Genomic DNA, 26,331 nt, shown 5'->3' with positions numbered 1-26,331 from the left:
TGCGAAATAATCTGGAAGAAAGAGAACGTAAATGAAACACAACTGACCCTGAGTTGATCATTGTTGAGTAGGTGATGGGTACATGAGGCTTCATTACACTACTTTCTCTGGTTTTGCATATGTGTGAGATTTTCCATAAAAAAATTAAAAGAAATAAACTTAAAGGCTTTCTAATAAACTTCTTTTATGTGATTTTTAGTGATTCCTAACTTGTTATTTTTAAGACTATATAAAACTATTTTGAGACTAATATATGGGATTTTCGGGTTGAGCTTCTAAAATATTTTACGATATATTTCAAATAAAATCATGCTTAGTCACTGGCTGTTGCTTTTCAGAGAGTTTACCTTCTCCGTTTGATTTAAGGGAATATGAATTAGAAATTTCGAGAAATAACAGTTTAAAACACATACATGTTACTGATGGGATTATGTGATCAACCGAGAGCTTTTGCACAGCCAAATCAGTTTTCCTTCGAGCCTCTCCAAGCGAATAATCCATTTTTTGTTTGGTTTGTTTCCAGATAACGTTTTTCATGCTGCTCTCTGCAGTGTGCGTGATGCTGAATTTGGCTGGTTCAATTCTTTCCTGTCAGAACGCTCAGCTAGTCAGCGGCCTGGAAGGTTGTCAGCTGGTGAGTAATGACGCGCAGACCTTCTGGTAAAGGTCGGAGGCTTTGACTTTGCACAGAAGTAATGTAAAAAGTAATGTTTATTGTATCCTTGGACCTCTTCCGACGTTTCAAGGTTTCAGGGGTTAAAGTTAAATTGATTCATTTCTAAAGATTCTCCCACATTAACACTTATGCTGCTCATAAATCAGTTACACGGTGTTTAGTGTTGTCTTAGAATGAATGTCTTTAGTAACTGTGCTATTTTTTAGCATTTGTCGCATTGATTTTTCTCCCCACTGAATTTTAAAAAATCAATCGTACAAGTCGATTTTGAGTGCCAAGATACGTGCAAGGTTGCTAGTGAGTGCATCAAAACAATTTTGTTCTCATTTTTCAATTAGAAAAGAGAAGTAAGTAGCTTTTAGATCTAGGAAAATAGTAGACCGTGCGCTACATACATCGTAGGGTATCCAGAAATGGTTTGTTGGATGGAACCATCATTCCATATCATAACGTCGCTGCTGGTACCGTAATACATGCCTCTGGCTGGAGCAGAAGTCAGAGTGTCCCATCACATTCAGTAAGGGTGTGTGTAGTTGGGCTCCTGCTATGACCGTGCTGCTGGGTATGGGCGCGCTGGCGTTGGTTTCTGTAGCTTGGAGACTGCACAGGGCGTACCTTGTAAAGCCGTGCCCTCCTCTACCACCGCCGTGACCTTGTCCAGCCTGTGGCTATCAGTTCTGAGCGGTCAGGGACCACACTGAATTAGCTGAAACTTTTCTAGAGCATGGCCAGGCCCGCGTTTCTCATGGCCGTGCTGTGTGGGTTCAGAAGGGCAGCTGCTACTCTCTCCATTCCATCCCTAGCAAGGTCAGCAGGTATAGGGTCGGCTGGCCCCGTTTTCATGCTGAAACACCCACTGAGCTCCAAAAACTAGCTGTGAGAGCTTAATCTTGTCATTTTCTGCTCTGTGTGGCCTGGCCTACACTGATCAGATTTCATCCCATACGACGTCCACAGAGTACCCTCGGTGTGGTGCAGGGATCCCCATGGCTATTGAGAAGTCACGCCTGCTCCCCATCTCCGTCAGAAAGGGTGACCTGCCAACTTCTACCCATAACTTGGTCAGCTTCTTAATTCCTAAATACTGGGTGCTATGAATATGGTAAAATCTGGCAACTTACATGGGGTTGTTGGCCAGTTTTTCCCTGACCCTCAATTTCCAGTGCAAGGCCCTGTGAGTGGGAGACAGAGCCATGGGGGTGACGAGAAGCAACAGTGCCTGAAGGTTCAGACCCAAAAGAAACCTAGTGCTCGGTCTGGAAAGGCTGACTCCTCCTGGTCTTACTTTAACACCCTTTCCCTATGTTGTATGCTGCATGAAAGAATAGGAAAGGAGCAATTTATATAAATACAATATGTATGCAATTTTATATTTATTATATATACATATAAATTCACCATTTATACTTTTTTCTTCTGTGAATTGACTGGGACCTTTACCCATTTTGAGATTTACCTTATTGATTTGCAAGAGGTCTTTATATATTATGGTTTTTGAGTCCTGCAGCTTACACTGGTCAAATATGTTTCCTAGATTGCTACTTGCCTTTTAATTTTACTTTTTGACATAGAAAAAAATTTAATTTTTGTGTATTCAAATCTACGGATGTTTTCCTTTGTGGTCTCTCAATCTTGGAACCAATACAAAAGACCTTCTCCTTCTAACTTCATTGACCCCAATAATTTTCCTTGGTTATGGTGTGCTTTTATTCTTTATAGTTAACTCTTTAATATTCTGGAATTTACTTGATAAATTTAACTCTTTTCCCCCAAATGGGTAGCTAGCTAGTTTTCCTAAAACTATTTCCTGAGTAACTCAGTATTCCTCTGATGATTTGAAATGCCACCTGAATCATTAAGAGTCCTTTGGTGGCAAGCTACAAAGACTGACAAAGCCAAAGGCCATTTACTGGAAGGATGGTGGGGGCTAGAGATCAAGCATGGAAACTGATTGGTTCCAAAGAGGCTTCTGTGGGTGCGAGACCTGACCTAGAGGGGGTGCTGCAGTGGGAACCCTGAACTCACCAGGGTACAGATCTATGGGAATGAACAATCCCGGTGGTTCTTAACCGCTGTCCATTTGCTCCATTCAGAATCCAGGGAGGGAGCATTTTGATTGGTTGGGGCAAGAAAGAATGTGCTTCACTGATCCACCAATGGGATCTGAGAGGTAATTCCTAAAAACAAAGTGAGGTGCTATTAGGAAGGATTGGGAAGAGGGGGAGGCAGAAAATGTACGCTGGGTGCTCAAAAACCAGCCAGTATCTAACTGCATTATATCTGTGTGGACACACACACACACACAGATACTTACGTCTATTTGTCTATTTCTGGACTTTTCATTCTGTCCCAGTCCTATGTCTGTTTCTTCATATTCCAGAACAATACTGGAATATGTATTTACTGTAAAACTCTCTACTGTATTTTTATAACTGGTAGGGCAAGTTCTATCCCGTCACCCCATCCCAGACTTTAATCTGCTTCTGAAAATTGTTCTTGCCTGTTCTTAAAAGTTTAGTCTTGCAGATGAGTTTTTTAATTTTTTGTTCAAGACTCAAAAGGAATTGTTTTGAGATTTGAATTGGGATCACATTAAAAGTAAAGATTACCTTGAATTGACACGCTGCTAATGCCATGTTTTTCCATTCAGCAAACTTTGGTTTATCCAGATTATTTTTGTGAATTCCTTGGTACAGTTTTTGTTTCTCTTCAGTGTAGCTAGTACGCACCCATATCTGTGTCTGTGCCTTTTTCCTCTGCATAATTAAATATTAATTCATTCTCTCTGCATCCGTATAAAGGAGATCTCTTTTCTATTCCATATCCGTAGCACCCTCTTTCAGAAAGTTTTTGGTCGCCAGACATTTTCTATGCATATTATGTGTATGATCATTTTTACACACATGAGGAGTTTACCTACCAGTATTCCCATTGCTTTTGTCAGCTAACCATGTACTTAGTGCCATTTGCACGTCAGCACTTGGAGATTTTCCCAGCTGGTAAACAGAGAGCAGCAGAGGATTCCACTGGATAGATGACAGAGGGAGGGAGGGAGGGAGGGAGGGAGGGAGGGAGGGAGGGAGGGAGGGGGGAGGGAGGGAGGGAGGGAGGGAGGGAAGGAGGGAGGGAGGGAAGGAAGGATCGAAAAAAGGAAGGAAGATGGATGGATGGATGGATGGATGGATGGATGGATGGATGGATGGATGATTATTATTTAACCACTACTTAATGAAGGATAAGTTAGAGATGTTGCTAGTCTTGTAAAGTACATTTTTTAAATTATTATTTTATATTGTAAGAGGCTACTAGTGGAATGGAAGACTTTCAGGGATTTTTTTATTATTTACATGTAACTGTACATGCCATTGAATGTACAGTTGAATCTTTGATCCCGTAGTTTGTCAAAAGAAATAATTATATTGTCTCCTGCTTTCCAGTATTTGTGCATCTTGTTTTGATGTCCTGTCTAGTTACTTTGACTAAAACTATCAAAATAACATTGGCTATTAATGGTGTGTTATCATCCACTTTTTTCCTGAATTTAATTAGATTTGAATTTAAATGATTTGAGCATGATCCTGAGAGATGGTTTCAGATAGCTATTTTTATAATGTTAAGGTAATAAAGTTTCATTTCTATTTTACTAATAGTCTTTTAAAAAATAAAATGGAGGTTAAATTTTATCAACGTTCTTTCTGACATCTGTTAAGGTTATATACAGAGGGTGCCAAAAAATCAGTACACATTTTCAGAAAGGAAAACTGTATTAAAATTGTAATACTCAATATATACTGATAACAAAAGATGGATATGAGTCACGTTTGACTTCTGCAATTACAAGAGGTGCTCAAAGTGGTTCCCATCAGCCTCCAGGCACTTCTGATGACGGCGGACTACAGTTTGAGCAATGTTAACCGAAGTGTCCACTTGCATACATTTTTTTGGCACCTCTGGTATTTTTTACTTTGATCCACTAGCATGATAGATTATATTAATAGATTCTCAGGAATAAGTCACAAGGAACATAACTGGAATGAAATCTCCATAGTCTTAAAATTATTTTTCATATAAGAAACTATTAAATGTATATCTTCTCAGTGAAAATGAAGTGAACTTGTCTTGGGCTTAATTTCACATAGCATAAAACTCTAATTTTATGTGATCTTTAAGTTCTATGAAGAAATTCATTTTTAAAAATGGAGAAAATGACAAAAAAGTTTAAAGATAAAAATCATGATAGACATACAATTAGGGAAATGGAAATAGGTCATGAAAATGAATTTTCTATGTGCCCCCCAAAAGGAAAGAATATAACATTTTAGATTATTTTTTAATAAGAATATAACATTTTAAATTATTTTTGAATAGTCTGGGATTTCCTTTCTGATCATCTTTTTACCTTTTGAAAATATAGATTCCTGAAACACATACCATAGATGTTTTGGTAGATTCCATATTTTCCTCAGTCAACATATCTCTGAGTGACAGTTACCATAGAAACAGGCTCCTTTTGCTCATTAAAATACCTATTGTGACTTGCACACAGTACATATTAAATAATATCAGTCGAACTGTATTCCCACTTCCTGTTTAGAGATTCATGTGTGTCTTGGATTCACAACAGCAAGATGGTGTCTCACACCTGGGAAGTTAAGAGCTATCTTTTCAACCAAAAATCTCCATAGATAACCTGCTGAATTGGTCCATAGCGGTTTTCTTTTCTTTTCTTAAATTTTTTAGTGGGGAATATTGGGGAATAGTGTGTTTTTTTTCCAGGACCCATCAGCTCCAAATCAAGTCATGGTTTTCAATCTAGTTGTGGAGGGCGCAGCTCACTGGCCCATGTGGGAATCGAACCAGCAACCCTGTTGTTGTGAGCTCATGCTCTAACCAACTGAGCCATCTGGCTGCCCCCATAGCGATTTTCTTATTCAAGCCCACTATGGAAGGCCTTTCTTGCGGTTCTGCTGTATTTTGGAGATAAATCGAGTGGGAAACCACAGTTCAGTTTTGAAGTTGTTTGAAACTGTAAAGAACATGGGGTTTTTTATATTACAGGACAATAAAGTCCAATCTGTAATTCTGGTATATAAGTATATGAATATCCTGTATGTATGATTTCCTGGAGAACAGTGGCCAAGAAGATCTGAACTCTTCAGTAATGGAATTTGCTTCTATTGCCACTCTCATTCTTCCCCAGTTTTCTTTCTTTCCTTTTTTTTTTTTTTTTTAGAAATAACAAACATTTACTCACAAATGGGTAAGTAACAGAGTCTGCTGATATTTACCTGCTAATATTTTGTTTATGATGTTTCATCTCTATTCATGCAGGCAGTTAATTTGTAGTTTTCATTTTGCTCCTACCCTTCCATATTGTTTCATGATTATAGTAATGTCATAAAAATTGGCTGAGAAACTTCAATCTAAGGAATTTTCTGTTCCTTGATGGATATTGGTATTCCATGTATAATTCTCTGGACCTAGCACTATTTTACAAAATAATTACTAGGCATAATTTTCTCTTCTTCCAGATTTTTTTCTACTTTTTCAAATTTTGAATCACTTGATAATATGTATACATAGATTGCTAACATTTTATCGCTGTAGTCTTGGCCTTTCCACATTTTAAAATATGAAGTAATGTATTAAATTATCTTAAAAATGTTTATAGTAACATTAGGTTCTTCTTTCTTTTATTTATATTCATACTGCTTTATATTTCTCTTCCTTTCTTGAAAAGTTTCACCAGAAATTTATGTTTTATTTATCTGAAAATTTAAAGTACCAAACAAATGCATCCATTGTAAAATTCCAAAAAATATTGACCCGTAAAAAGTCCTCTTTACGTCCCCTTGTCAGCGTACCCTTCTGGAAACTTCTATATGCAAAATAGAGAAAGAGCCTCAGCTCTAGTCCATCCCTTTAACTCCTGCATTATATTCTATGGATGTGAGTTGTACACATTATTTACCAGGTCCCCAGCTGTAGGGCACGGAAGTGGTGTCTCTCTGCTCCTGTCACTAATGCCGCTGAGCTAATTGTCTCAGACATCAATGTGCAGACACGTCTGTGTGTATTCATGTAGGGTCCTGTCTAAAAGTTGAATTGATGGCAAAAAGAGTAAATGCATTAAATTTTTGGACAGATATTGCCTTCCAGAAAGGGTTGTACTCACGTACATTTCCCCCTGGAGTCCAGAGATATTACCAGTATTGAAAATGTTTGCCAGTCGGAAGGATGAAAAATTAAACTGCTCATCAGTTGAGCTATTTTTAATAGAAGCAGAACTGAATGTGTAGGTAAGTTGGGAAAGAACCTAGATCTATATATTATTAAGTCTTTTTATTTGGGACCAGATTATATCTCTTCTGTTTTCAGATCTGTCATGCCCTTGAGGGAAGTCTCTCTCCCAGCTCTTTTTCATAAAGTGCTTAAATACTTTGTACTAACTTTATTCCAGCTTGTAGGCCGTTTTTGATGCAAATATCAATGATATTTTTCTTCATTACATTCTATAATTGGTTGCTGCTATAATATAGTTAAGCTATTGATTTTTTAATTAAAATTTTCATTTTGAGAGAATTGTAGATTCACAGTTACAAGAAATAGTACAGGGTGATCTATGTGGCTTTACCCAGTTGCCCCCACCCCATGGTAACATCTTGCAAAACTAGTCCAGTGTCATCCTCGGATATTGACATTAATACACTCCAGACACAGAACACTTCTGCCACCATGAACGTCCCTGATGTTGCTTTTTTCACAGCCGCACTCATTTCCTCTCTACCCCGCTCCCTCCTTCCCCCCCGCCACAACCACTAGTCCACCAAGAACACTCCATTTCTGTGATTTTGTTTTTTTAATTTCCAAAATGTTATGTAAGTGGAATCACATAATATGTAACCTTTTGAAATCGGCTCCTTTCACTCAGCTTGTTCTCTGGACATGCATCCAGGTTGTTGCCCATCCCCAGAGTTTCTTCCCATTTCTCCATGGAGCAGTGTTCGTATCATAGTCTGTTTAAGCATTCACCTCTGGAAGGACATCTGGACAAATTCCACTTTCTGACAATTACAAATAAAGCTGCCATGAACCTTCCTGTCCAGGATTTTGTGTGAACATAAATTCTCATTCCTTTGAGATGAATGTCCGTGGCTGGGATGCGTGGTAGTGCGTGTGTAGTTTTTTGAGGCGCTGCCAAACTGTTTTCCCGCTTTTCCATATCGTTGTACATTCCCACCAGCAAAGGACAAGAGACCCAGCTTCTCCACACCCTCGTCAGCGTTTGGTGTCGTGACTTTTTTTTTTTTTTTTTTTACTTTAGCCATTTTCAAGCATGGACTGATGTCCTAGCGTGGTTCTGTCATTTGTGTTTCCTTGCTGGCTAATAATGTTGGACATCTTTTCATGTGTGTCCTCTCTGGTGAAATGTCTGTTCACGTCTTTTGCCCATTTTCTTTCTTCCTTTCTCTCACTCACTCACTGTTGAGTTTTGAGAGTTCTTTATAGTCTAGATACTCGTCCTTTTGTGGAGTAGTGGTTTGAAAATATTTATCCCAGTCTGTAGTTTGTTTTTTCATCCTCTTAATGGAATCTTTGGCCGGGCAAAAGTTTTCAAATGTGGTGAAGTCTGTTTATCAGTTCATGGTTGTATGGATCATACTTTTGGTGTCACGTCAGAATTCTCTGCCTACCCTGAGGCCCTCGGTAGGGTGGGAGTTCCAGCTCCTCCCAGTCCCTCCCTGGCTGGGAAGGGTGGGGGGCCTCATGGCTGCTCCCTAAGTGGCTGGTACTGGCACGGGGTGGCTAGGTGGCCTCATTACCAATGGGCAGGTGGGCAGTGCTCGGTCCTGAGTCTCCACTGGGTGTCCTGGCACCACCTGACCTGGGAGGCGGACGGGCACCTCCTTCCTGCAGGGCGAGGGTGGAAGCCCAAGCTCCCCATGGGGTCTCCCTCAACCCTGTGCGAGTGGTGGGGGTCTCAGTCTTCATCTCCACATCTAGGATGGAGGAAGCAAAACAAACAAACAGAACAGGGTGGACCTGATGGGTCACCACTGAACGTAATGTTTACTGTCAACTTCAGCTGCCAAGAGGTGGCTCATTAACTTACGGCGTTCCCTTCTAGCCTGGCTTGCTAAGACTTTTTGTTTTTAAGTCAAGAATGCATATAAATTTGAGCATCCCCTTTGCCACACCTGTGAAGGTGATCACACAGCTTTCCTCCTTTAGTTTATTCATGTAGTGATTTGCATGGATAGATTTCTCAAGGCTGAGCTGACTTCACATTACAGAAACAGGCCCTCCTCGGTCTGGGGGCACGTCAGGCAGACGTATTATATTGCATTCGCATTGTAGTATTTTACTTAAGAAGTTTGCATCTAAGTTCATACATGAGATTGCCCTACAGTTTACCTTTTGGCTCTGTCATTCTCCAGCTTGGATATCAGAATGTGGCTTATTGTACAGAATGAACTTGGAAGCATTTGGTATACAGTTTAAATAACCTAGTAATTCTCAGGGTTTGTTGCATTTGGGGGGGGGGGTGTTGATTTGGCTGCTTTTAACTTTTTTCCTATGAGGAAACGGTATGAGATTTCTTTTTGGGGGTGTGGAAAATGACCTAAGCTTGAGTGTAGCTGCATACTACTGTCAAAATACTAAACACCACTGAACCATACACTCCAAATAGGTGCACTTTATGGTTTGTGAGTTATAGCTCAATAAAACCGTTGTAATTTTAAAAGCCTTTTAATTGATTACTTGGGCTTCTCTAATTTTTAATGTTAAATGTTGTTCTCTCCTTTGATTTAAAGTTGATCTGTTACTAACCACCTGTTTTCCTTATCATGATTACTCTTTTTTTGAGTTGCTTCCTTGACTATGCTTTATTTTCTAGATCCCTTCTTCTTTCTCAAGGAACATTTTGTTTCTTTTCTGCCTGTCAGAGTTGCGTGACAGTCATACTGTGGTATAAGTTTTCCTGAGGGTATGACTGATAGGGCTTTTATTGAGTTCATTCTAAATAGTTTGTAATTTCACTTTTGATTTGCTTTTTAATCTAAGCATTCCTTGCACTGATGTCATGAACTTCCTCAGTGACTAGACTGTTTTTTGCTATCCCTTTATAATTAATTTCTCCTTTTATTGTATGAGAGCATGTGGCCTCTAATTCCTACTTCTTACAATCTGTTAAAAAAAATTAAGTAATTTGCTACAGGCATAGTTTGGGGATGTGTTTTGTGGGCTTGTGTGTGTGTGTGTGTGTGTGTGTGTGTGTGTGTGTGTGTATTTTCTCTTTGTTGGATTCAAAATTCACTCACATTTTGGTGTGTCTATATCTGTGTCCATAGAGAGAGAGGTTCTTCGAATATAAATCCAGTCCAGTGCTTCCGGTCGCACATGGAAGGCTGTGCCCTCCTCCTTGTGGCCTGTGTGAGTCCCCCCTTTGATCTGGTGGCTCCTACTTGCCAGCTCCGCAGGCCCCGTGGCCCCCACCCCTGCCCACTTCCCCGGCTTTCCCTGGGCGCCCCACTGCGACCTCCCGCGCCCGCGCCGTCTTCCTGCGGCGCTCCTTCCCCTCTCTGCACCCACTCCTCCCAGCCTACCCGCCAGGCTTGCAGTGCTGCCCCTCGCCTCTCCCCCCGGCTTCCCGTGGTGCCCCTGGCTGGGGAGGACCCACCCCGGCTCTGCAGCCATTAGAACCCAGGCTCTGTTTTACTCGGGCTGCTCTACGCCCTGAGGCCTGTGCGCGCCGGCCTGCGCGTGGTGCCTTCTCACGCCCCGATTCCAGGATTGGTGGCAACTGCGCGTGGAAGGGCGTGACCGGATCACCGGGCGTGACCGGATCACCGGATCCGAGAGGCGTCCCCACTTCTGCTGCTCTTTCTCTTGGCATTCTCTGTTTGGCTCCAAGTAGTGGCACTGCCCCATCATTCCCTACTTGGCAAAGCTGCGCGAGGGGAAAGGCCGCGCGTCTGCGTGGTGCCTTGTCACGCATCCAGGGCCTGGGACCATTCCTGCGCCAGTGCGCGGGAGTGAATGGCGAGGCCATCCCCACTGTGCTTTTCCGACCAGCCCAGGAGGAAAAAAGCGTTTGGGGATTTTTAGTAACATGCTGTTTTAGATGAATTACAAGAAAAAGCATTATTGGTTTTCAGATGCCTCCTCATGTTTTGCTTCCTATGAGTCTGCTGTACAATGAAATATTAGCGCGTCAGGCATGTGTTTAAAAATCCTCTTTATGACCTAATTCTTTCCATGTATCGTGCAAAACTTTTAGACTTAGTTTCACACTTTTCTGTGGTTTTAAAGGAAAGCGTAACAGACTGATTTCAAACGCAGATCAGCATAATACATTATTTTGTCTTAAAGTAAAAGATGCCGTTTTCCATTTTAATAGGAGATAAAATATTGATAGAGCCTCGCCGTAAAGGAGGCGAGCCGTACATAAATTGGGATAAACTGAAATTGTCTCTCGCTCCGCCTCCTGCTCCCTGCCGCGATGGTTCAGGCCGTTTGGTACAAGTATGTATGTAGGTACATGCACAAACGTAGTTTTATTTTTAAACAAGCTTATACGGTGTACTTTCGTCTGGGACGTTTTCACTGCTCAATGATATTATTTTCGACATTGCTGGGGCCTGTTCCATTGGGAGGCCCTCCTTCTTCCAAAGGCAGCCCTGTGCCCTTCCCTGCCCCCACCCGGACCTTTGTACCTGACAGGCGGTGAGACCGTCCCCATTATCTCCTATCGCAGGCATGGCTACAGTGCACGTGCCTTCCTGTCCTTGTTTTTGGTAAACTGGAAAATGGCCGGGTAATAAGTATAAAGAAAACAAGTACAACTCCGTCACTGTCCTATGGAGTGAATTCACATGTGTGTCCTCCTTGTTATTGGCAGGAAACAGACATTTAGATGGAAATTTTCATAAAAAGTATGTATATATTTAAGTCAGTATATATGTACAGACGAAGATTGAAATGTGCTCTTTCATGTGTTTATACAACACTAATAGCGACTGCTGTGTGATGATGATATGTGATGGGGGTGAGCTTCACTGAGCACCTACTGTGTGCCAGGCACCTCTCAGCACCTTACATACCTTCATTCCTTTTCTCCTGACAACTATAAATAGGAGACAGGTACTATTTTTATCCCCATTTTACAGGTAAGGAAATCGAGACCTTGAGCATAAAGTAGCTTTTACCAAGTCCTGGAGTTAGCAGGCGCTGGCACAAATGTCAACCTGTGCTCTTAACCCCTAGGAAATCACTGCATTTCTGTTTTACATAGCACTTGAACTTGAGAAACAACTGAAAGAGAAGGACAGCACGAGAAGCAGTGGACAGTAGAGGTAAAGCATATATCTTATGTATTTTTGGTCAAAGTAAATCTTTGACTACATGGAGACAATTCTCCTGTATAGAGATTTCTCAAGGACGCTAAACCATGGATGTTATGTCACAACAAAGGGCTGTGACCACACCTGTGTTTTTCTGACCCTAAATCCTTTCTAATGAGATGCATCACACTGCAGGGACGGTGTGGCATGTCCTTGCCAGCTGCAAAGCCTGGCTGTCCCTAATTCTGCTGGGCCTGTGATCTGCCCTCTAATTGGACCTCGCTCTAGTCTCTCGCCAGGCTTTCTATGTACCTGACCCCCCACCCCACCCCCGGCCCAGAACAGGGCAAAAGGGTGGCCTCAGGAGACCTGACACTTGGGGAGGCTTTCTGATGGCAGGTCGCCACCTTTTTCTTCCAGGTCTTTGTATTTCCGATTAGAGAGCTTTATCTCAGCCTCTCCTCTATGTGTGCCTCCTGGAGTGACGCGTGCTTCCTGGTAGGTGAGCTATATATATAATCTGCCGTCTGTAAGCTGGGGACCCGGGAGAGATGGTGGTTTAATTCAGTCGAGTCTGAAGGCCTGAGAACCAGGGGAGCCTACGTCTCGTCGCTGTGCAGTCCAAGGGCAGAAGATGAGATGAGATGCCCCAGGTCAACAGTGAGGCAGGAAATAAACGTGCAGATTCCTCCTTCTTCTGCCTGTTGTTCTGTGCAGGCCCTCAGTGGGCTGGGCGATGCCCACACACTGGGGAGGGAAATCTACGTTACTGGGGCCACCGATTCAAATGCTCAGCTCACCCAGAAACTCCCAGAAACAGTGTTTAATCTGGGCACCCTGTGGCCAGTCAAGTTGAAATTGAAATTTTTCCTGAGAAATTTGTAAGTTCATATGAAGTTGTAAGAAATAATAGAGAGAGAGAGAGCTACTGCACTTTGCCCAGCTTCCCCCAGCGGTAACAATATCGCAGCCATCATTTTGATGTCGATACAATCAACCCATCTGATTCCGATTGCCCATTTTTACTTGTATTCATTTGCCTGTATGGGTGTGCGAGTGTGCGCACTGAGTTTTGTGCAATTTTGTCACCTTTGTAGGCCCAGGTATTTACCACCAAAGTCAAAGTACTTAACTATTTCAACATGGCAGGGATCCCTCATGTGGGTCTTTTTATTACCACACCCACTGCCCTCCTGCCCCATCCTTGACTCCTGGCAACCACTAATCTGTCCACCATTCCTAACATTTGGTCATTTCCAAGATGTTATATAAGTGGAATAATACAGTACGGAACCATTGGGAATTGGCCTTACGCCGTGGAGAGTCGTCCAGGTTGTGTGGGTATCAGTAGTGCATTGCCCTACATGGCTGGGTGTGTTCCATGGGGCTCACGTACGGTGGTTTCACCATATGCTGGACGAAGGACCTCTGGGCTAACCGGTGTTTGGTTATCGTGCATAAGCTGCTGTGAACATTCATGTACAGGTTTTTGTGACAATCTCTTTTTCTTTCCAAAGCCTGTTAGAATTTCTCCTTGAGGCTCATAGCTGCATTTATTGCCAGTACTCTGATCTCAAAATTGAAAGCATCCAGTAACCAAGCCAACACCAATTATGTAGCCACAGCCCTCCGAAGAGCCCCACAGTAACCAGGGCAACCTGATGTATCCTCATCGCGATGAATAATAAATTACGAGAGGACACGGCCTCAGGCTGGACTGCTGGGGAAATGCCTGGTTTTAGAGATGAAGGAAAACACGGCGGAAGGTCCACAGCCCCTCTGGGCGTCTTGTCACCCATCATCTCATCTCCTTCCCAGCCCCACTGATGCCGAGACACGTAGCTTTTCCTCTCTTCATCATGGCTCAAGGATAGTCTTGACCTCTGTTGGCTTCACAGCAAATTTAGTATTTGTCTGCTTTCTGTGGTTTGTTGTGATTACACAGAATTTCCCCCTTTGTGGCAACCCCCTTCTGTTTGCATTCATCTTCGTGTGAATTTGCCATTATCATCGGTGAACAGATTTCATGGCCAAAGCCGCCATTCGAGTGTTGATTCCTAATGCCTGTTACGTGACAGTCCCACTTTGCCCTACATAGACCTGGAAAACCTGCGGGTGGAACTGATTTCCCCCCGCCCCCCACAATTGCTCCCAGAAACATACCAGGAACTTGAAGGTTAACCATCGTCTATCCCAACATGTGGGTTCTGACATACCATCTCCTCCTCCTCAGGAGGCCCCCAAATGGCAGCGCGTGTAGGGTTTTCCCACTTGGGCTGGACTCCGTTCCTCTGAGCCTAGGGCTGGGGCTGCCTGTGTCTGGGGACAGAGCAGGGAGGAAACCCGAATAGACAGCTTCCGACTTCACCTGATCCTCTTTGGGACTCCTCCACCTGCCGGGTCCTCTGACCGCTGTGCCCTCTCCGGAGGCCTGTCCTCATCCTGCTGAGATGTCCAGTGGAGGGATGAGGCCTCCCCCTGCGCAGGCTGGGGAAGGACCACAGGTCCAGGTGCTCCAGGACCAGCCTCTCAGGTGACCCTCTGTTCCCTCCACCTCCTGGGCCAGCATTGTATTCAGCAGGCCTTCGCTATCTGCTAGAAGTGTGGTCTCCAGAAAGGAAAATGAGCTTGAGAGCAGCTCTTTCCCAGGGTGTTGGTAACCACCCTGATGGTGTTGATTTAGCCGAAGCGCTTGTGTCTGCTTCCTCCAGGACCCCGTTAGCACGTCAGGAAAGGCTTAGAGGAAAAAAGGGTGGGGACGGAAATGACAGGAGTCCTGTGGTGGAAGGGGGAAATCAGGGGGAGGGGAAAATGGAAGCCCCCAGGCTGCGAAGGTGGGGCCGAAGCCAGATGCAAACTGACTCCGGCCAGGGACCCGAGGCCTTGTCTGGAGGGAGCAGCTCCCAGCGGAGGCCTAGTGAGCCTGGAACTGGAAACTTTTCAAGAAGAGCTAAGAACTGAGATTTTTATATCAAGTCCCCCCATTTCACCCCAAGATAAAAAAAAAGTAAAAATAGTCACTGTCCCCTGGGCCCAGGCTGACCAGTGGGGAGCCCTGCCCCAAGTCCTTCCTCCCTTAGTTCTTGTCTGATTTACCCCCCTTATTTTATATTTTCACACCTCGGAAATTGATGAACAGATAGATCATAATTCGTTCAGGGTCCTCGAGGGGTCTAGTGCTGTAGTAGTGTTTTCAGTTTTGCCTAGAAACACACAACAACGCTATGAGCGATGTTTTTCTCATGTCTACTTCTGAAGGTCAGGAGACTGTCACATACGCTTACGTCACATTAGAGACCAGAAAAAAATTGAAAACGAATAAAAATGTTCTTCTTTATTTATTGATATGTATGTTATGTTGTGGTTGACAGGTATTTGCATCTGGAAATAGCATGACTCCAAGTGAGGCTGAGCCACAGGGAGTGGTGACCCTATAGCTGTGCCCCCAAAGCTGGGGATGGGGGGAAAGCAGGCTCCCTTGCCCCTGACCATCCCTGAACTCCTTCCCACTTGTCCCAGTTCTCCACCTGAGTGTTAGTTGTGTAGGTAAGATGTGCATGGATGTTATTTTAAAAGCAAGGACTAAGGAGGGTGGGGGGTGGTCCACTCAGCATACTCAGCCCTCTTCCAGGAGGGCGGCCACACACAAGCATCAGAATACTAAAAATCTGAGAAGCCATGCAGGAGAGAGTCCCGTTTTATTTTTTAAAACACGATTTCACAAGTTAATTTGATCACAGAACCTCATTTAGGTTCTTTCCAATTTTTTTTTATTGCTCCACACACTGCTGCTGTGAACATTCTTGCTTGGGTCTCGCTAGAAGAAGAACGCTGCCTGCTCCCCATTTTCCTGTTAACCGGCACCGTCGTTCTCGAATCTTCTCCATCCCTGCCAGCCACGTAGAGCTCAGCTTTGAGTACGGGGCTAAGTAATGAAATTAGTTAGAATCTGGCCTTAAAATGCAAGTCTACATAATTAACCGAAGGCGTCTCAGAAGGAGATGAAGGTGACCCCCCGTCCCCCACCCATCCAGAAGAGCAAGCTCTACATCAGGGGATGAGAACATCTCAAGAACAGCTGTCTCGTTTTCCTGTTCAGCAGGGAGGCTGGTGTGAACATTCCCAACTTACCAACTTACGCTGCCCTTGAAAATGTGCTTTGAACAAAAAAGTCTTGTAAAAACTCCCAAGACCGTAGGACTTGTTGCCATGTCCTGTGATGATAACCGTGAAAGAGAGAACTCACAATTCTGGGTTGATGTTCTCACCTGACAGTTGCTGCCCTGGCAGGAATGTTGCATTTGGCACCTTGACGTTCTCACACTCCTTAGATTCTCTTTCTGGACGACACACACGTGATAAAAAATGAAAAGCCTGTGCCTCTGTTAGATTTTACTATTTTGCACTTAATCTGAGCATCTGTTGCAGAGGCAACAGCTAAATTAGCAAATTGATAGAATCCAGTGAAACCAAGACCAAAAGGAAGGTGAACTATCTGATGACATAAATGAAAAGAAGGTATTACTTTTTTTCCCTAAAAGGTCAGTGGAGGTTTTAAGGCTTGTTTGAGTTATATAATAAAAGCTATACTAAAAGTCCTACTTTTTGGAATTAGATAACTTTTGCCTTAAGTATTCCATATGCATGCGCGCAGACATACACACACAAATAAACAAAACCCTCGATTCTCATCAGAATTGGGGTTTACAGGGGATCTTTCTTTGATTTTGTTCCTGCGGGACCCAGTGACGCCCTGTGACGCGTGTTCCAAAACAGTTCAGAACAATGTTGCATCTTGCACAGGCGCCTGCGCCCTAACGTACTTCATTACATGGAAAGCGCAGTCGGGAAACACTGACCAGTCATAACTGCCAAGCTTCTTTGAAAGAGTGAAACATTACATGAAAGCCATGTAGAGACAAAAAACAGATGTGAGCTGAAAGAAGGAAAATTTAAATTCTGATGAGCTGGGAAGGGCTCAGAAGAATACGCCTAATAGGGTGCAGGCTTCACAGAATCTACACGGGCCAGATGGAAACTGTTCAAGCCCCAGCACTGGGAGCACCGAAGGGTGAGGGGACGCTGGAACTCAGCACACGGTCCCCTGAGCGGGCCCAGTGGGGCTGCCCGGCCCACAGCTGTCAAATGCATGCCCGGAGTCGTGGACGGCAAGACCACTGAGTATCAAGTGTAGCACGCCCTGGTCTGCTGTTATAACTGTAGAACCAGCTCAGGAGGTGCTGGGCTGCTTTTCAGGGACAGCAGACCAGGCCCACAAGTCAGGGAGCCCCAGCTGCTGCCACAGGACAGAACTGGGACCTCAGCTGCGCCCGGAACCAAAGTCTCGCCCCCACCACGCGCGCACGGAACCAAAGGCCCGGACACGACCGGAATCGAACACCGGGACCTTTCGGAAGCAGAGGGTCCGCTGCCCAGGAAGGTCCGTGCTGACGCCCCTTAACCATAAACGGCCAAGCTCCCGGGCCTCCAGTTAAAACTCGCCGCCAGCACGTCTGTCTGCACGCCTGTCCCCTAAACGCTTAAAAGCCTGGGCCTGGTCCAGCGAGCAGGACGGATCTGAGGCACCACTAGGTCTCCCGTCTTCTCGATCGATAAACCTTTGCTCACCCCGAACTCGGACGCTTTGAGCTCTGGCCTCTCGGAGCCTCGGGCACGCGGACTTCCGTCCGGTAACCCTGTCTTCAGTTTCTACTTAACCAAAGCTTTATTTTCCCATTTTCTCCGAACGTATGTGTAATAAAGTGTTCCAAGGTGACGTGAGGCACAGACGTAAAGTCACTGGGCCACGGGTTGAGGCCCGTGCAGCCGAGAGGGTCCCCGAGCGGGGTCGCCAGCCCAGCCACCAGGGACCCGAGCGCTGCACCCTCGGTGCGTCTGCGGCGCAGGCGACGTGGAGAAGGGCGGTGTGAACTGATAGCGCAAGTCGTGGCTCAGGCCTGGCGCCAGCTGCTGACCAGCAGCTCTGTGACCTCGGGCAAGTCACAGCGTCTCTGAGCCTCAGTTTCTTAGTCTGTAAAGAGAGGGTGATAACAGCGTGGAAAGCCCTTGACAGTAAGTTCAGTGTCACGTCATAGTGGCGGGCCTAATCATCACGACACGGTGACTCCGTGTCAGCGTGTAGTTCTATGTGGACGTACCTGTGTGTATATCGTCATGTGATGATTGGAAAAACTTGACTCAGAATATTTATGTTAATTTAGTCCTAAAAAATGTCGTTTTTTTAATTTATATTTTCCCTTTCAAAGCTGGTTGGTGACATAGGTAATTTCACTTTATGTTTGAGAATCTGGACATTTCTAACTTTGTCATATTTTTAGGTTATTTGACAAATTTACACAAAAAAATTCTTCCATGGACAAATTCATCTTCATAACGTATCACAAAACTGAATTGGTTTAAAACTTAACCTCCCTAGTGAAAAAGGTGTTCTTACTTCAAAATCTTAAGGTAAAGTAGAATCAATTCACATGTGTATGTCTATACCTACTATTTGAGTTACCTTTTTTGCATTTTTTGTTCATATTCAAGATTCAGGCTAAAATTTTAAAAATCTCCAACATTTCCCAAGAAATAAAAATTAGTGGAAAATCTACCACTATGTAATTATTAATAGTTATTGTCATTACTTATTACTCCCTCAGAGGAAATGTGCTAAATCAATGGTATACTACATGGTTTCATTTTTATAGGATCATTTTTCTTTAAAAAAACAAAAACAAAAAGCGTATCAGTCAGTGCCCACTTGTGTGGACTCCAAAACACAAGAAAGCTGAAGCCATTGCGTCTGGAATGTGTTCGGGGGCTGCAGAGGGGACCCAGAGTAGATGACCGGCTGAGGCAGAGTCATGGATTTGCCAAAAAAACTGTATGTTAAACTTACACAATGTTATATGTCAAATATATTTCAGTTTAAAAACACTGCTGAGATTTAGCTGTTACTGTATTTTTAGGAGACAGTCACAGGTTAAGCCACTGCTGGAAGGACTGGTCTCCTCACCTCCCCTGCAAGGGTCAGCTCACCTTAAACATTCCTTCTATGGCTTGTAGGCCCCTGGAGGGTCAACCAGGCCAGGAAAAGCTGACTCCGTGGGGAAGCTGGGGTGACCCCCCAGTGACTGGCCAGTGCATCCCTGAGCCTGGAGGGGACCCACTGCCTCTCTGAGCACAGATACCCCAGTCCTTCCAGAGTGAGGAAGAGCCTAAAGGTCTGGGAAAGGGCTCACATGCAGGGGCCGCTGCTGCAAATGGCTTTGGACGCCTGGGAAGGGAGGGGGTGGCCCCTGTCATCCACCCCAGAGCTACCCCTGAATGCTGAGCTGCCAGCAGGCCTACGTCGGGGAGGCAGAGATAGAGTCCATTGGTCTCAGGCTTTCTTTGTTCACGGCACACATGTGAATATGAAACATTTGGGCAAATGTTGAAGACTTAAAACCCTTAAAACTAAGCAAGTCTGTTACAGTCACAATGTGATGGTGGTTGTTTCTTTTCTTAAACACCTTTCTTGAGGTATAATTCATCTACCACACTGCTCACTCACTCAAAGTGTTACAGTTCAGTAGTTTTTTGTGTATTCGCCAATATTTTCAACTGTCATCACAGTCAATTTTAGAACATTTTCTTTCATCAGCTCAGAAAGAAGCCCCTCCTCCTTTAGGTGTCACTTTTCTACACCCCTGACCCCACCTCCATCCCCAGCCCGACAACCATAACCTACCTTCTGTCTCTAGATTTTCCTGTTCTGGGCCTTTCAGATGAAAGGAATCATACACTATGTGGTCTTTTGTGCCTGACTTCTTTTACTCGGCATGTTTTCAGGGTTCGTCATGTGTGGCGTGATGACTGGCATTTCTGGGGTCTCAGCAGCGTGGTGCAGTGTCTTGAGGGTGGTCTAGTCCGCGTCTTCAGGGCCTGTGTTTTGGAAACCCTCCTCTTCCCTCAGCGGGGACCCTGCAGGACAGAGGGGTCGCTCAGAACGAGCAGGGCCGGGTCTGGGTGAGCCATGCTGTGGGGTTGAGCAGGTGTGTACAGGTTAATGAGAGTATCTGTCAAAGTGGTAGACGCCTCGAAGTATTCAAAACGGGGGGTTAGTTGTTACACACCTATTCTCCAGTCAACATGATACAGTGAGTACCGCCAAATGCATTTGCACTTGGCACTTCTGTCTCCTTCACCAGATCCGATGCTCACCCTGGCCCCACGAACCCGAAGCTCAGACAGGCTCAGTGGCTCGTCCTGGGTCACTCTGAGCGTGTCTGACTGTCCCCCAGGCTTTGCTTCCTCCGCGTCTCCACAGCCTCATCACCCTGGAGGTGGCCTGCCCCCTGGGGGCCCCTGGGATTCATAGGCTGCCCTCCTGAGCCCCCTCCACCCTTCCAGGTGCAGCCCCCCCACTGCCTTCCTTTGGGGACTATCTGAAGGTCACATATCTGTCCCTTTGTGCTTCTGTAAGAACCATGGGGCAGCCCTATCTTCCTGTCATATCAGCCCTTTCTCCTCCCGTAAATTAGAGGGGCAGGCTGGCTGTTCAATGCTCCAAAGAGATTCGTGAAAAATTACCGCGACTTCATTTGCAAAGCTTGGCTGTGTGATTCCCAGTGACCTCAAGGCTGAGGGCCACTCCGGGAATAAATCTGTCAGCCTCCCACACACCAAGATGTCGAGGTCACAGAGCTAATCAGGAGGTTTCCAGAATTTGTCTTCGAATTAGTCACAAGCACAGTGAAATAACTGATGGAAAAGATTTATTTTGATGTCCGCTCCCCTGGGGTCACGGAGGGGTTATTTGATGGGATAAACTGTGCTTTCCAGCCAAGCCCCGTCTCTTCCTACCTTTTCCCCCAAGGAAGCTGTCTTGCCGTTTACATTAGGTCTTTCATTCGTTAATACCAAGATGGAGATACGATCATAAGAAATAATTCCTTGCATGTCTTGGGACGTGGGAGAACAGCCCAGATCAGGAGCGCTGGACTTTGTCCGCTTAATAAGAGCAAAGGGACATGCTGAAGGGAAAGGCAGCGCTCCCAAGTCTGGAGGTCATGAACCCAACCCAGCCTTGTCTGCTTACCCAGGGTCATGGTGAGATGTGAACTTGTCGCCGGCGTGGAACTTGACTCTTGTGTACTAATACAGTTCTAAGGGAAGAAGAAGAAAGCAAAACAACCGTTTGGTGCATTTCTTACAGTTTCTTTCTATGAGTTGATTAGACTCTAAGGCAGAAGAGCCTTTGTGGAAAGCCATTTAGCCTGTGTTCTCCTGGGCAGGGCCTCTTCCATTGTGGGCGTTCTTGGTGCCCAGCGCTCACCCAGGCAGGAGGTTGCCTGTGAGCCAAGCTGTTCCAGCTGGACCTCTTCTCCAGGACTTGGAGTCTGCAGAAGCGTCACTGATAAGGGGGCACTGAGGGACTTCGTCCCAGCTGCATCTAAAAGAGATGGCAAATATTTTTGGTCCCCTCCATGTCCCCAGCTGCTACCTTGTAAGATTCATTCCACGGTTCGTAGTCTGTTACTGGTTTTGTAAACCTGTTATTTCTTTGCATTGCTAATTAATTCACGTTTTCATAGATTTTCACATTTTCTGGCACAAAGTTATTCTTTACATGTTCTTATTTTCTCATCCCCTCTCCATTTGTATTTCTGTCCCCTTTCTTATTCCCAATGAACTCTGCCCATCTCCTGAAAACATATGTGTTCTGATGGCACCTGCCCCAGGCCTGGCCACTCCTTCGTTTTGAGACTATAGTTCTGAGATTCTTTGTTTGTTTTAAACGGACTCCACAGTCTATGTTTATGCCACTGTTCCTTTACATTTCCCGACGTTTTTATTGTCTTAACTTAGATTTGTAGTCAAATACATGTTATTCTTACATGTTTTGAGACAGTTATGGATGAATAGCCTATTTTATCAGCACCCTTTCGTAAGCAAACTATCTTTTCCTACTGAATTAAAATGCTATTTTTTCTCGTATACTAAGTGTCTGTAGATTGCTGGTATGACTTCTGAAACTTTTCTATCCCACTGAACTCTTTCTTTTTAAGCCGTTATTTTAGTGTTTTGATTATAGCATCCAGATAATACGTTTTATGTTGGTCAGGACATCCACTCCTGTCATTATCATTCTTTTTCAAATGTTTGGGATAATAATAATTTATTACTCCATAAAATCTGTAAAATGATTTTGTCTAGCTCTATCTATTCCGTTCGGGTCCTGAATGCCTGTGTGTGTTCGTTGGGAAGGACTGGCTTTTTTTGGGTTGCAGCTTTGCATTTGGGGGCAGGCTGTGTGCCCCTACTCCTCCCCCCCCACCCCCGCATTCAGGCAATATGTATCAGTCAGGGTTCTAAATTGTGAAGAAACCAACTCAAGTGAGTTTTCACCTAGAAGGAATCATTATACTACTCCAGAGGGCTCACAGAGCCTCTAGAATGGCCAAACCAAGTTTGGAGGCTACCCAACCAGGAAAGGGGGTGAGGGCCCCAGTTCTGCAGAACTGCTTTGAGGAAGGCCCCATCCTCACCTCTAGGCTGAGACCCAGCCCATTGTCGGTGTGTGGCTAACCCTGCCAACCCCCCACTTTGGGCACGGCCCCCAGAACCTCAGCTCCTTCCCGCGGTGGAAACTGTGGGTGTCAGCTGCTGGGAGGTGGGGTGGCCACGGCCTGGGGCAGTGGTCTGTGCAGGCCCCACAGGGTCTCCTGCTCACGCCCGGCCTCCAGCCGTCCCTTCCCATCCCCCAGGCTGGGGGCAGATTTGAAGAATCTTTACAGGACAGTGCTGGACACCCACGTGGTCCCCTCCCCCCGCTCACTCGAGCACATGTAGAAATCCAGAAATAAAATTATAATTATTTTAGAAGATCGAATTAAAAGAGCAAAAAGGAAACATGACTAGGGAAAGGATAAACTCTCCAGAGGTTTAAAATACATGGAAATGAATGCTCTTGACCTAAGGATGTCCCTATTTTTTTTTCAATCTCACTTCTCTGCAAATCTGTTTGTGAGAAATGGGTGTGTGTGTGAAGGACTCACCGAGTCCTGGGAACGAGTATGTGAGGGTGGCCGGGTATGGCTGCGTGAGCTGCAGGGCGCAGTCGTTTCTGGGGCCTGACAGGCAGTTCCACTTCAGGATGCAGGTCGGGGTCGGGCGTGCTCTGTGGGTCCTCTTGGGCTCCAGGCTTTGAAAAACACTTTTCACGGGTTTTAATTTTCCAAGGCGTTTTTATTTACAAGATCAGACAATTAAGTTCACGAACTCATCCTAGAAAAAGTGCTCCACACCTCATTACTGAATATCACTACGGTCACCTTCAAAGTCCTCTCCTTGGGAAGCTATGCACTGACGCCAGTGTCTAGTCCACCCTTCAAAGCAATTTTGGAACTTTTTCTGGAATGGCCATCAGAGCTGTCGTCGTATTACCCTTGGTGTCCTGAATGTCATCAAAACGTCTTCCTTTCAATATTTCCTTTATCTTTGGGTAAAGGAAGAAGTCACTGGGGGCCAGATCAGGTGAGTAGGGAGGGTGTTCCAATACAGTGATTTGTTTACTGGCTCAAATCTCCCTCATAGACAGTGCTGTGTGAGCTGGTGCATTGTCATGATACAAGAGCCATGAATTATTGGCGAAAAGTTCAGGTCGTCTAACTTTTCCAGGAAGCCTTTTTAGCACTTCCAAATAGTAAACTTGATTAACTGTCCAGTTGGTATAAATTCATAATGAATAATCTGTCTGATATCAAAAAAGTTTAGCAACATCATTGCAACACGTTCGCGAACTTAATTGTCTGACATTGTAGGATTTAGTGACGCCTACAACTCATCAGCATTGTGAACGCTGTCATGGTAAGATGTGGTGGCCCCTCTGAGAGCACACAGGACACAAGTCACTGCAGCTGGATAAAGTATGTCTCCAGCACGGGGGCAGGGCTCAGAGGAGAAGCGAGCCGCCCCGGAGAGGGAAAATCAGATGAGGCCTCAAGGATATGGCAGGAGTTGGGTTTTGACAGATGAGTAGGAGTTTGACGGGCTGAAGTAAGACAGGAACTTGCTGCCCCTGGGAGCAGAACACGCGAAGGCAAAGAGCTATGATAACCGGTCTCCATGCATACTTAACACGAGTGATTTTCCGTTTCTTTTACGTTTATCGCTTTCTGTGATTCATCTGTAATTTTCTGTAACTGTCTAGCTTAGGTTTCTTCAGATTTACTTTTTCCTTTGGCTTAATTGCTTTCAAAAGAGAAATTTGAGGGAATACCCCCAGGTATTTTCCATGGCTTTAATCAATAAAACTCAGGTTGGCTTTATTACGTAAAGCAAACCCGAAGGGGGGAGGGGTTTGAACAGAGGCATTTGCCAGTGTTTGTAACTGTATAGCGCAGGCACGCCTGCCCGGGCAGAATGGCGTTTTAATTGTGAGATCTGTCTGTTCCTCTGTCTAGATTAAGTTTGACAGTGTGGAGGTGTGTGTCTGCTGTGAAAAGCAGCACCGGTCGTCTGGCTGCGGCAACCTGGGGGAGACGCTGAAGCTGAACCCGCTGCAGGAGGATTGCGACGCCGTGAGGCTGACGTTGAAGGTGACGGCCAAGGCCACTGCTCATGCCTGCATTTCACCCCATGCATTGCAGACACGTTAGGGAGATTTTACTCATACACGTGTCCCGTTCACGGAACCGGGGGAGGTTCCGTGCAAAAAGGGATCTCTCTGGAGGATTAAAGATTTTGCACTTTAAAGGTACTGCTTTTTCTGGATCTCGTCCATTTTTACCATTTCCCTTTCCTGCCTCTGACATAGGTGAAGTAGGATGTGACTGGCCGGAAGAGGTCATTACAGATGTGGATGTGATTCGTTCTGCTGCTTTGCTACCATTTGGGCTCTTTCACCATCAGGGAAGAGAGGGCTGTTTGTTTTGCTTTTTTGAAAGCTCTCTGGAAAATGAAATTTCCCGGTTTCCCCTGTACACGACCAGTCTCGGGTACAGCCTCTGATTTGTTTTTAAATGACGTGGAAAATGATTTATATTATTCCTTTCTTTTTCTTCCTACAAGTGTTTTCTTTTTTCCCTCCTGAAAATCAAAATTGACTGCTTAAAAATACATATAAACAGGGAACCCAGTTGTTCTCTTCTCCCTGAATGAAAGTGCACTCAAGCTTTTTGGAAAAGATGTGGCTGGGGTCAGAGGAAGTCTGCTTGCTGGTACAGTTGTATTTCCAGTATGTCGGGAGCCCTGTCGTGTGTGTATCGGGAACAGTGTGTGGGGACTGGAGACCCCAGGGAGCCCCCCGGGAATCTGGGGAGAAAGGAGGTCTCCCTGGAATCGGGTGCCTGTGACTAGCCCTCACAGGTGTCATTCCGAATGCTGCCGAGAGTGGCCACTTGTCTGGGCATGCTCTCTGTTCAGGCGCACCGGGAAACCAGATGGCAAATAAGCGGTGACATACAGAACTAGGGGACGTGCCCAAAGTGCATGGTGACAGGGCCTGGCGCCCCCGCACCTGCTTGTTTCACAAAGAGGTATGGCCCAAGTTCAGTGGCCCCAGCATCCCACCAGCGTGACCCATGTGGCTCCAAGGAAGCCAGGGTGCAGCACTCGGGCCCATCCCTTCCGTCTAGGTGTTCCTGCTGTCCCACTGCGTGCAGCCGTGGTTTCCAGCTTCTGGCTCCCGGGGCCTGTGCAGGCTCAGTGCCTGAGGCCTGCTGTGGGATGGGCGCCTGGGCAGCCAGGACTCATGCAGAGAACTCATTCTGACAACTCCCAAGGCACCTCCTCAACCCTGGCACTCTTTCTTTCCATGATTAAAAAATGTAACAAGACAATAGGGCATTATAATGAGAATGCAACCACTACCCCCGGAAGAGCCGGTAAAGCCTGCAGGAATCTCATAGTTCTGCAGGTTCCTGTAGCTCTAAGTGCCACACTCCTATTCCGGGCTTTCCAAGAGTTTTATTATGAATGAATGTCGGATTTGTTGAAGTCATTTTCTGCTGCGTCTATTTCAATGTTTGTATCCTTTCTCTTCTTTAGTCTGCTAATGTAATGAACGGCACTGATTGAGTTTTGAATAGGGAGCCAACCTTGCATTCCAGAGACAGTCCCCATTGGGTCATTTTTCCCTCTGCTGGGTCAAGTCCACTGATGAAGGGCTCTTCATGTGTGACTTTGCTTGTTATTTCTAGCAGTTCCCTTCGATTCTTCTGTGTAGCTTCCATCTCTTTGCTCAGTTACCTGTATGAGCTTTTCTACACCAGCTGGTGTCTGACAGTATCTGCCCCAGGTGAGCAGGTCCTCGTGTGTCTC

General features: G+C 45.1%; 1 protein-coding gene across 3 annotated transcripts in view; it reads left to right on the top strand.

Moving 5' to 3' along the window:
• Positions 1–26,331, top strand: part of ENTREP2 (endosomal transmembrane epsin interactor 2) — a 260,590-nt gene that overhangs the window by 198,051 nt on the left and 36,208 nt on the right. For 2 of the 3 annotated variants that reach the window (XM_074317911.2, XM_074317910.2), the window contains 2 exons: positions 524–634; positions 24,474–24,608. In XM_074317911.2, coding sequence (XP_074174012.2) covers positions 524–634; positions 24,474–24,608 — 246 coding nt within the window. The remainder of the gene's footprint in view (positions 1–523; positions 635–24,473; positions 24,609–26,331) is intronic. The other variant, XM_074317912.2, reaches the window with a different exon arrangement.

This window comes from Rhinolophus sinicus, chromosome 13 (genome assembly GCF_057876585.1).
Source record: "Rhinolophus sinicus isolate RSI-liver-muscle chromosome 13, RSI-T2T, whole genome shotgun sequence".
Classification (NCBI taxonomy): Eukaryota; Metazoa; Chordata; class Mammalia; order Chiroptera; family Rhinolophidae; genus Rhinolophus; species Rhinolophus sinicus.
Note: the sequence above shows the minus strand (reverse complement) of the source record. Positions and strands in the feature narration are given on the sequence as shown.